Genomic DNA, 12668 nt, shown 5'->3' on the forward strand with positions numbered 1-12668 from the left:
GTAGCAATCAAGTGCCAAACTGGTATTGAAGCAGTTTTGCGCTACATGTTGGATGTAAAGAAGAATATGAGTTGTTGCCCCTTAACAATTTATAATGTGATGTAATCTTTTCTTTTTTCTTTTTTTTTTTTTTTTAAGCATAAGGCGGCATCAGGAGAGGAGAGCAATTTTAACTCCAATTTTAACAGATTTCACAGTTCGAATAACTGCAGCTCCTGCAATTATTTTTACAAAAATTGATACTGCAGAGAATTTACACTCAGAGGTTAGTACAAAATGTGAACAGAAATAGTATAACTTTTAATATATGGATAATCTTAATATTTTACTTTTCCGCCATTTTAAGTGTCCAGGTGTTTTCAAATACAGAGATAGCAAACGGGGGGGAAGTCTTAATCACTAGCTGAAATGTTCTTTCTCTGCTGGAGAAAGAATTTGTATATAGCATTTGATATTAAAGACAGCCTGTCCAGAGGTCGATAAGCCTGTTTGCAATTCAGAAAATGGGAATCCTTTAACGATTTCCAGCAATATTTTTAAAAGATTTGTGATGGAAAGGTGTTGAGAAGAGGTGCTATAGTACAACATTACAAAATGTTGTATTCACAAGCTTCTCATAAAGAAGCCTGAAAATGCAATCTATACACTGTCTATAAGAAGAAAGTTGAGCCGAGTTCTTTTAGCCAGATTTTCAAGCCCACAAATTTCCACAAAGCATCCACTCCACAGCCGTTACTGTGGGTACTTCAAGGTATTCCAGATTTAACAATCACTTTTACCAGTCTATGGGTCAGCTTGTTAATGATTAGTCTGTGAAGAATGTTACTCACAAAAGGTATCAGCTCCCTTTTTGGCATTAGTTTGTAGCTCAAGAATTTAAAACATTTTATGTAGGGGAAATATCAGGAAGTTTTTGTCAGCTCACAAGGAGCATTTCTCATAACAGCCACCTCCTGGGAAGAGCAAAACTGGTACAGGAGCGTAAAGGATATTAGGTGTGTATTGCAACGTACAATAGGTATACATTGTTGGAAATAACAGCTAATGGGTATAGAAAGAAAAAATTGACAGCTTTATATTTTGTGTAAAGTGTCATCACAAGGGCAGATGGAGAATTACTTAATGTAAAAAAGAAGTAGAGAGCTTAGGAGGTGGCTAGGATGCATAGAAGTTTTTCAATTAAAAAAAAAACCCCAACTCTGAGCTTTACTAATGCTTATGTTCAAGAATTTCAGTGTTTTCTGTGCATACATTCTTCTTGTTATCTGTTCCCTGGGTGACATTCACTGATGAAGGGGGAGGTCTAGTTTAGATTGTGAAGAGTTTGAACATTTTGCAACCTTCTCATGAGAAGGGGCGTACTTCTACTTGTTAAGCAATCCTTCTGCATTGGTTCTGTTTTTCATCTTTTTATCGCTTGCCAACAGTGGTGAAGAGCTTTTTTTGTGCTAGATAACGCCAATATAACAGTGGCCATGCAGCTAGCTTTGCCAAGGTATTAACTATGGTTTACAGGCAAAGAGAAATCAATTAGGTTGGTTATCAGTGAGTTCATTATAAATCAAGCAGAGTTTATATTTAATAATAAAAAAAAAAGTACATCCTTTTCTTGGAAGGAAAGGAGAATTGTAGTCATTGCCAGGAAATAAAAAACAAAATCTGACAGTCCACTGTTTGATACTACCAAGAGATGGAAACAAGACCTCACACATGAGACGCTTTTCTTGCAAAATTTGTCTTAATAGTTATGCTGTTAAAAGCAAAGCAAAGAATAAGTTGCATCCTTGTTGCCTGAGACACCACTTTCTCCTAAAAAGACCTAATTAATACTATATGCAATGTTGAAGCATTGACTACAGCAGAGAATCACAATACAGTTGTATAGAAGCTGAAAATTACTTCCCCAGTAGCTGTTATCTAGTATTTTCCCCTAATTTCTCCACAGGAAATTTTGGTGTGCGGTCATTCTTTAGAGGTGAATGTGACAACAAACCTGGATTTCTTCCTCAGTGTGGCTCAAGTACAACTTCTTCAGCAGCTGGTACAAGCCAATATGGTTGGGCTGGAACCTTCCAGTAGCACCACTGAGGTAGGTTTTTCCCTGGTTTGCAGCTGTTTTTTTTTTTTTTTTAGAGTACCGTAGCTCTGACCAGGTGTTCGCATCATCTAGACAAAATTATATAGGTAAATTAAATACATGTATTATTATTGTTTGTTTGGTCAGCTTTAAAATGCATTCTAATATTGTTATAACAGTAGGATGTGTTCTTTTAACAAGAATGTTATTCAGTAAATTAGACTAAGGTGGTTCTGCAACACGTACATGGAGAATTATCTTATGTAAACAATGAAGGAAGTCAGTTTTGGAGTAGGTTTTTGAGGTTGGTTGGCATTTAATTTTAACTTTTATTGAAGCTTTGGCATCTTCTTATGAGTTCACATACTTCACTGTGTGCTTCACTGAAGCCAGTAAACTATAACACATTTGCTGTGCCTGGTAACCACTACTCACATTAACTGTCTTCACTCAAGTCCCTAAGATTCAATCCACCTCTGAATATTCTCATACTTCTTCAGTAAGAATGGTGATGAGTACATCATGAAGGGTCCTTCTTCTTCTGAACAATTAATCTCTCCTTTTTTCTGGAATTTTACAGTGTTCAGCAACTATCTCTTGAATTTGTCATTCTTCTGGAAGTTGAATTTCTGGAAGTTGATAGCTCAGTTTGCATTAAAGGCCAGTCACTAACCGTGACAGACTTGAAACTTTAAATTATTAAACTTCTGGGCTGGTACAAAAAAAGATAGGAGAAAAGAAAGTGAAAACTTTGCTGTGAGAAAAAAAATATGTGTTATTTTCAAAACAAGGAATCTAGTCAGGCTGACAGCATCTTTTAAAGACAGTACAAGTTAATATGTGACAAGGCACTAATTCCACTGGAATGGTTGTTTGATCCATTGAGAAATCTTCACAAATAAGAACAAGAGTTAGGGAGAGAGTTCAAGAGCAAGACACAATCAACTCTTCCTTTCCAAGAATCTAGCTAATGGGAGAGCTAAAGAAACTTTTCTCCTTCCTTTCCTGAATCACACAGATTCAGCATGCATGTGAGTCTGGGTGGAAGCGGGGAATGCTGTAGAGCAGCCAAACTACTTATATTCCTCTCTCCTCACCCAAACTACTTATATTCCTCTCTCCTCACCCTGTCAAAACCCCAGAAGTTGTTTGTATCCTGCTAAATCTAGGCATCACGTCATCCCCCCCTCCTTTATCCCTTCCCAAGGATAGAGGGAAATAAAGGGTGTTGTTTCATTACCATGTTGAAACATGAAAGATGTAGAAAAGAAATGCAGTGTATCTTTCTTTTCCTTGGATACTTTGCAGACACAGGGCCTCTTTTGGAGATGAACATTATAAATAAGTATATATGGGAATATCTTCAATAAATAATTTGTGGAGCACTGTTTTCCCATTGTCAGTGGAATTGATAGAATCAGAAGATTTGAATGGGTGCCAAGAATTTTAATTTTGAGATGGTGCTGTGCAGAAGTGCTGCATGACTGATGTGGACTGTACAAACTTAAAAGCAATTTACTACATAATTTCAGAAAGCTTTTTGTTGCCTACGTCCCAAAATACCTATTTGTTCTTCATTGATATCTCCCTCACATTATTGAGGTCTCCTGTAATGAGTAATAGGAGGATTTCTGTTTCAAGGTGGTGTTTGTCTTCTCTTTAATAAGTTGTAGAACTATATATTGACTCACTATACTGAAAATGTAAAATCCAATACTTGGTTACTTTTTGTCCAGTTCTTTCTTCAGTGTTACGTAGTCTCATGTGCCTATATGAAGCCACCCCACCCTCTAATATATGCACATTTGTTGTTATCCTCATCTTTCTCCTTTAGTCAGCAGAGAGAAGCATAATACACATTGTATGCTGCTGTTTTCATCTCAGTGAATGAAGTCTGGAGCCTGCATATGGCTATTCATACTTCACACCTGCTAATTATTTCACTGCAAGAATCAAAACATAATTTAGGTTGGAAGACACCTCTGGAGACCATTCTTTTGCTCAAAAGAACACTAATGTCAAAGCTAGATCAGGCTTTTCAGCGGAACACTAATGTCAAAGCTAGATTGGGCTTTTCAGCACATTGTTCAGTCAAATCTCTCTTTATCTCCAAGGAAAGAGGTTGCACTGCCCCTCTGGGTACTTGTCCTGTGCTTAACTACGCTTGCTCTGGCAAGTTTTTGTTTTTATATCCATTCAGAATTTTGCTTGACGGAATTTTTAACCATTGCCTCTCAACATTTCACTATACATCTCCAAGAACAGTCTGACTTCATCTTCTTCATAACTCTGCTTTAGGTAACTGGAAACAGTAGTTTGATACCCCACCACCATCCTCAGCCTTCTGTGATGGTGTGTTCTGGGACTAGGATTGGATCCAGCCGCACCTAGACTCCTCTCTGAGAAGGAGTTTAGAAAGCAAGGGGGTCCTTTCTGAACCTCTTGACTCAACGGAAGGGTCTCCCTGACAGTTTTGTCTGACCCTGTCCTCTATGCAGTAAATAATCAAGTGTACCTTGCCATCGAATCTTGTTAAACCACTGTCACCCTTACCATTGAACCTTGTTAACTCACTGTTTTGTATCAGTAAAGTATATTTTTGCTTCTCTCTTACGAGTGAATTGCATCACTCCATCTGTGACACCTTCTTTTTCTCCATCTGAACAAACCTAGCTCTCTGACCCTCTCCTCATAAATCCTGTGCTTTAACCTGTTAACCCTCTTGATGATCCTCTGCCTACTCAAGTTTGTCAATCTTTTTTTTTTTTCTATTATTGAGCTCAAAGCTAGAGACAGTACTCTAGATGTGGACTCACATGTAGCTAATAAAAGGAAATAATCTCACCTCTCATCTGCTGACTATGCTGTTGTTAATGCTGCCCAGTAAGTGCTTAGCCTTCAACACTACAGGAGCATGCTGCTATCACATGTTCAGTTTGTTGTCTACCAGGACCCTTGGGTTCTTTTCTGCAAAGCTGCTCTGTAGCAGCTGGCCTCCAACCTGTATTTGGTTTGGGATTTTTCCATCTCAGGTGCAGGACTTTGCATTTACCTTTGACCTTCATGAGGTTTCTGTTAAACCATTCCTGCATTCTGTCGGTGTCCCTCTGAATGGCAGCCCTACCCAGCATTGTATCAACAACTCTCCCCAGTTTGGCGTCATCTGTGAACTTTCTTTGGGTATGTTTTGTATCATTGCCAAGGTCTTTAAAAAAGACATTAAACTTCATCAAACTTTGAGGAATGTCACTCTAACTAGAGTTCAGCTACGCCTTGGAACAGTGGCCATTACTCTCTGATTTTAGTGGTCCGGTGTGGTTTTTACCCACCTTGTAGTCCACCCATTCAGTTCACACTTGGATCCAACAGTTTGGATACAAGTCTGCTGTGGAAGACTCTGTCGAAACTTTGCTAAGGTCAAAGCAAACGACATCCAGTACTCTATCCGCAGAATTAATCATCTCATAGGATGCAATCAGATTGTGGTAGGGCATGCTTTGCCTTCTGGTAAATATGTGTTGTTTGCTCCCAAAAACTTTTTTGTCCTTCAAGTGCCTGGAATTGGCTTCTCTGAAAATATGTTCTGTCACCTTCCCAGGGTCTACAATGAGGCTGACTATCAAGTAGGTTCCCTGGAGCCTCCTCCTTCCTCTTTTTGAAGATGAGCATGACATTTACTATTTTCCAGACATCAAAGACTCTCCCAGACAACATGTCCTTTCACATATGATAAGGAGAATCCCAGCAGTGGCACTGGCAGGTTCCTCAAACACATTTGGATGTGTTCTGTCTGATACTTTAAGAGAAGAATTGAGCTGAAGTTATCCATCCTCCAAAGGCTTTCCTAAAGTATTGCAAGTTAACCAGGCTGTTATGCAGGTCATAGTGATACATAGAACCTGTGCTCTGTTTCTTCTGCTGCAGTGTTCCTCTTGCATTTGCATTCAACACAGTCTTATTCAGCAAGATGGTTCATAGAAAATAGCTTTAAGATGGTTTTTTTTTCCCACAGTGCCTATTTGCTTCACAGATTTAGAACTTCTGGTTCATAGCATTTAAGGATTTTCATCAATATTGCTATTAGATGCTTAAGCATGATTAACGGAAGAGTAGGAAGAAACAGAAGAAACTATATTCCCCATGGGAAAGTACCAAATGAAATGGAGAAACCAAGAAAGTTTGCATTTCCAAATCACAATGTATGAAATCTGTCTTCCCAACCTGCCCCAAAATAGCATGGCAGTGATTTTTTTTTTCTTTTTAAGTTGAAGGGAATAGAACATTTTTTTTGTAGAAGAGATATTTTTACACATTTTTTTCAATAAGTATTATTTTGGTATTTGTACATGAATTTACACCACTGAACTGTTTGTATTAAGTATTTGTTCAGTTATTTTCAAGGGTATTCAGAACCTATGCACATACAACGCTTCTCTTCAGGGACTCATGAATGAATGAGCAACCACACAATAAACAAAAGTATGTAAAAACAGTGCATTCAGGTATTCTCTGAATAGGAAAGGGGATAAAGGAATGCCATGAATTTCTTGAGATAACTGCCTGTAAATGAAATTTGTTTTCTTGATTGTCTTTTTTTCTGCTAGAATAATGAAAAGATTGAGATACATTCTTGTCAAAGATTTTGTTGAGTATCTGTCAAAAAGTGTATTTCAATACTGAAAAATGAACTGTAACAGAAGCTGTAGGATTCAAGAGTTGCCTAAAAGTAGGAAGAGAACAAGAATGGTAAATTCTTCATGGTTTTTTATGTGTTGATGCCACTTTAAAGACACTGCAGATGAAATATTGAAAGAATTCCTAGAAATGCATTTGAATTTTTACAGATCTGACCATGGACTACTGAAAGTTGCAAAAAAGTCTTGTTTCTGTAGGTGTCCAGCTGATTGAAAATTCTGCATTGCTAGTAGGGATTTAGTCTTTTTAAAGAAAAAACAATCCAGCATATAGAATACAGAGAATCATTGTTCAGATTTAGTGAAAAGGCTTAAGGAAATTTAAGGTCTGAATGGACTTTTGAGCACCACAGTTGGGAGACAAAAGGAAAGTTAGATTGGAAGTCAGATTATGAGTGGAATTTTGTATGACAGTGACTTAAGGCAATGAGTGTATTTGCTTGGCTTTCCTTTAGGCACTCCCATTATTACTAAGATAATAATCTTGATTGTGTATGAAGCCTGCAGGCAAGCTGTCCAACTACATTTAAAGATGTGGTGTTTAACCTGTTTTCAGGAAGCCATTTTTACAGTATGAGGTCTTATTTAAAAGAAAAGTCAGTAGTGATGAATTGTATATTCATCTCGTATTTGTTTCCTGTTAGTGTCTGTTCAAACATAGTTACGCGTATGTGTATAGTTATGGTTGATTTGCTTTTTAGTATACAAAGCTTAAGATAGGATAGGATCATGGAATAATTTAGGTTGGAAGGGACCTACAGAGTTCATATAGTCCAGGCCCCTGCTCACAGCAGGCCTAATTAGATCAGGTTGTTCTAGGGCTTCAATCAAGTCTTGAATACCTCCAAAGATAACGTCTCTGGGCAGCCTAGTTGACCACCCAAATGGTTAAAAAAAAAAAAAAAAAAAACAAAAAAAAAAAACCAAACCCCACCAAATCCTAGTATCTAATTAGAGCTTCTTGTGTCCATTTGTGTCCATTGCTTCTCATCCTATCACTGGGCATTGCTGAGAAGAGTATGGCACCATCTTCTCTATGGACTGCAACCAGGTAGTTGTACACATGCCCATGGATGCCATCTGATTAAACTTTTTGTCATCTTGCTATTGCTGTCTTGATTTTGCAACCATCTTAGCTGCCCTCTGTTGAACTCAGTTGATATTTTTCTTGTACTATGAGGACCAAAACTGGACACAGCATTCCAGATGTGATCTCATGAGTGCTGAGTAAAGGGCAATAATCACTTCCCTCAATCTACTGACCGTGCTTCTGCCAATACAGTCCAAGATGCTGCTGGCCACCTTTGTTGCCCAGACACATCACTGGCTCATGTCCACCAGGACTGCTCTGCAACCAGCTTGTATCATTGCTGAGGTTCTTCCTTCCCACATACAGGACTTCACATTTCTCCTCGTTTAACATCCTAAGGTTCCTGTTTGGCTCATTCATCTACCCTGTCTAGGTCCCTGTGGACAGCAGCCCTGCCCTTACACATATTTACTGCTTCCCATTAATCAGTACCCTCTGAGCTCAATCATCCAACTAGTTTTTTATCCATCTGGTAGTTTACCCATCCAGACTGTAATGTCCAAACTTGGATACAAGAGTATTGTGGAAGTGTTAAAAGCCTTGCCAAAGTCGAGGTAAATGACATCCACTGCTCTTACCCTTGTCCACAGATCCAGCCATTTTATTGTAGAAGGTAATCAAGTAATCTGATAGATATCTGCTTTGTGGATTCTGAGGAAGGGCAAAGCATGTCAGTCAGAAGCTTTGCTTTGTTCATCTTAGCTTTGTCACTTAGTAGCAGTGTTCATCTTTTTTGATACTTAGCAATGCTTTGTATTTTTTCAGAGCCAATAGTTTCTACTGTTTGCGGTAAATGTCCAAGTAAAAACTATGAATATATAAAGCTTGTCTCTTTTTCTGCTTCTCTCTAGCACTCTTTCTGTAGGCCTCCCTGCTGATTCTTTCTCCAGCAAGGTGAGCACTCAAGGGTGCCAGCTATGTGGGCTGATGACAGCTCTTCCAGCAAGCAGCCCTTTGAAGCTAACCGGTATTCCAAAGAAAGACAAAAAAACATTTGGGGATTCTGGGATTTATGGGGTAGGGAGTGGATCATAAGAGTCAAATGCATACACCTTGGCTGCAAGATGAAGGTTTTGGAGCTGTGAAGCCACAAATATTTGAGAAGTGAAAACATCAACGCTGAAGTAGAATCATCTAGAGTTGTATAAAGAATTATAGAGATATACAGGGAGTTACATAATTAAAAATTAAAGGACACATTATTCAAGTTTGGATGTTAGGAAGAATCTTATTTGGTGTAGAACACTGCCAAGGGACATGATGAAAAGATGTTGACCTGGGGTCATTTCACTGATTTTTCGTATCAGGAGAAGACTACCTGTTGTGGTTTTATGATTGAACTGGTTCTAGTATTATAATCTCTAACTGATCATAACAGCCCCTTATCAATTTCTAATTTATGTGATTTTGAGTTCAGTAAATTCTATTCATCTGCCCTGGATTTCAAAAAATAAGCCACACTTAGTTAAAATGGCAAAAATTAGTGAATTACATTCTCTGAAGCCTAAAAATCATTAAGCAGGTAAGTCTCTCTTTATTCGATAAAGAGGAACTTCAGTGTTCCTCTTTGCAAGACTGCCTGGGGCATGTGGATTTATCAGCGGTAATTAGTTTTGTTATTCATTAATATCAAGTAATCATCATATTAAGTCTACTTTAAAAACAACCATGTATAAAGAATAACACATGACTATTTTTGAAACCAGTGTGTTCACGCAAGTTAAATATTTATACTTTTTAACAAAATAAAAAACATATTTTAAGGGGGTAGGGATGAACCACATCATTAAGAAAGCCAGAGATGGGGATGCTCTTTGATCTATGTATGTATTCTGCCCAATATCCCACAGAAGAAAACCCACCCTTAAGTCATAAAGCTAATGTAGCATTCTTTCCTTCTCCCAGTCTCGTGACTCCACTCTTTCTTCTTGGTCTCCTACAGTCTACTTTGTTCCAGAAATCCACACATAGGTGTCTTAACTTCCAGTAGTCTTGACCTGACTCACTCATGATATTCATATGCAGTTCTCCAGTTTTTTCATTGTGCAGGGCTGCTGTTTTAGAAATTAAGTAATAAAAGGAAGGATAAATGCGGCTTTGTGTCTTCTGAAATTATTTGAAGACTTTTCCTGTTCTTACACAGGAAGAAAAATTATTCAGAATGTCATGATACTTTCTGCAGGTTTGTCTTCTTAACTTAAAAGGCTATAGTAAAGAAACAATATAGTAAAGATCTGAAGATTTTCTTTGGTGCTTGATAGTTTCACTGGCAGATTTGCTTTTCTTCAAAATCTGTTGGGTTTTTCCTGGATCATCTTTGGAAGGGGTGGCATACTTATTCCTTTTGTACCATATTATCCTGGGGTTTTTGTTTGTTTTGTTAAGTCTAGAAAGCACCATTATAAATTTCTACCTTGGTCTTTTTGTTTTTGTAAATACCCTAAATTTTCACAAGTACTTACTGTGATAAATTCATCAATATTTTTGAGCTTACTGCACAGAATGTAGAAGGGAATTAATGCAAAGATTTCGGACCCATTACTAGATAAATATGACTGACATGACTAGATAAATATAGCTGATATATGAGGCACATGATATAGAAATGGCCCTAGTGCGTTAAACTGAGGCTCATTTATTTGGCCCTACATAAGCATGTGACTTGGAAACAATATAAGAACAGATACATTAGTTATGCATCCCTACAATATTTTCCCAGCTGTAACGTAGTATTTGCAGCTCAGGCACTTGCAGAGATAGTGGTGATGTCTATGTACTTGATAATCTTGAGTGTTTTTCTCATGGATTTGTCCAGTTGCCTTTGAAATTCATCTAAACTTAAATCATCTGCAGTAACCTGTGGGAAGGAGTTCCACAGCTAACTGTGCAGTGGGAACACCACCCCACCCCTTCCTTTTTTTAAATTTCTTTTTACTTACCTTGCATCAATTTCTTACCTTAGGAAAAAAAAATATTTCTTAGTCACCATCTCTGGGCCATTTTATCTTACATCCTTGGATCATAACCTGTTTTCAGTGTCTCTTTTCTTCCAGGTTGAAGAATCCTAGTATTTTTTTCAACTGGGATTGTTCCCTACAAACTGTTCCATTCCATTAGTTATTCTTGTTTACCTGTTCTGGCTCTTTTTCAGTTTTACAGTGTCCATTTTTGAGGAATAAGTGGGGCATGGTCCAGACCAGAATTGGACCTCCAGACCAGAACTGCACCCAGTGTTCAAGATACAGACAGGCACACATGGATTTATATGCACACATGGATTTATATGTTGGCACAGTGATGTTCTCCCTTTTGTTCCATTTCCCTTTCCTGCAATTCTTGATAAGAGAATTGGGGTTTTATGTCTGCTACTGATTTCTCCCCCCCCCCCCCCCTTTTTTTTTTCCCTACTTGACCCTTTCATAGAACTGTGTGTAATAAGGTTAAGAACTTGGGTTTAGGTGACAATAGTTGACTTGGAGGACACCTTTTTATATTCCTTTTATGTTTGGGGGTTTTTTTCCTGCTTGCGTCACTTTACATTTACCCATATTGTACTTAATCTGCTGCTTTGTTGGCCTGTCATTCAGCATTCTTGGGTCTTCAGTTCTTCACAGTTGGCCCCTGAATAAGTTAATATACTTAGAAAAATTTCTCACTTTGCTCTTCATTCACTTTTCCATTTATGAATATATTGAATGTGATCAGCTCCAGCACAGATCACTATGAGAGTACACTGATAACCACGAATCATTAAATTGGCCTTGTACTCTTACTCTTAGTTGATTAATCTAGACTAATTGATCAGTTATTTATCTAGGTGAGGACCTTCTTCCTTATCCCACAGAAACTTAGTTGACTAGACAGACACACCGAATTGAGCTCTTGTTCCCAGCTAGCACATTGCTTATCAATACTGGGAATCTTTTCTCTGCAGAACAGACTTTTCTCTCAATTACCTAAAGCCACATTCTTACAACGTACTCTCTGTATACAGTGTTCCAAATCTGATGAGAAAACCCATCAAAATGGGGAGCAGGTTTGAAATCAGAGACACACTTATCTGTAGTGAGCTTGTTGCCTAATACAGTTCTGATTTTTCACATGCCTTGCTCTTAAGTCACTGTCCCAAACAGTCAGAACATAAAATGAACAACTCCAACATTTTAAAATTTCAGTTGAAGTTCAGCTCAGCTGACGATATGGTTATTCCTCTTTTCCTCTCCCCTCTGAAATTAATCTTCTTAGCAATGATACAGCCATTCCTGTTTCCATGATGAATTTTCAGGGTTGGTTTTTAATTTGCTCATTATTTTTTTGTTAGCTACAAACTTTGCAGTTTTGAGTTAAATTTGAAACGTTTTCACTGTAACTTAGAAACATGGATTTGCATTCTGTGCTTTATCTAGTTATTTTACCCTGGATAAACAGTGAGAAATTATCAGTAGTTAATGAATTATCTTGTAATAATACTTCTCACAATTACAATTATCTTGTAATTACTTCTCACTAGTAATGTAATTACTTGTCAGTAATGTGACTACTTGTGAGAAGCAAGCCTACTGTTGATAGATTTATTCATTGGTCCCTGAGGCCTCAGCTGTGAACGGACTTGAGAGAACCATCAGTTTTCTCAGCACCTCCTCTCTCTGTTGCACCTGACTGGGGCTCATGCCTAGAGAGCCTTTTCTTAAGTATTTAACCTGTTTTGTTGGAAAGAAAGCAATCTTTTAATGGCTGAGTTGAACAGCCATTTGTCGCTCTTCAACAGCAGGAGCTGAAGAGCTTGTTTGTTCTTTATTTTTAAAGG

The 12668-nt window shown here is 37.8% G+C and overlaps 1 protein-coding gene across 10 annotated transcripts in view; it reads left to right on the forward strand.

The window, feature by feature from the left end:
• The window catches only part of VPS13B (vacuolar protein sorting 13 homolog B), a 491276-nt gene that overhangs the window by 330146 nt on the left and 148462 nt on the right, over positions 1-12668 (forward strand). For all 10 annotated transcript variants that reach the window (XM_075495027.1, XM_075495031.1, XM_075495030.1 and 7 more), the window contains 2 exons: positions 139-265; positions 1946-2089. In XM_075495027.1, the coding sequence (XP_075351142.1) occupies positions 139-265; positions 1946-2089 (271 nt within the window). The remainder of the gene's footprint in view (positions 1-138; positions 266-1945; positions 2090-12668) is intronic.

This window comes from Mycteria americana, chromosome 2, assembly GCF_035582795.1.
Source record: "Mycteria americana isolate JAX WOST 10 ecotype Jacksonville Zoo and Gardens chromosome 2, USCA_MyAme_1.0, whole genome shotgun sequence".
Taxonomy (NCBI): Eukaryota; Metazoa; Chordata; class Aves; order Ciconiiformes; family Ciconiidae; genus Mycteria; species Mycteria americana.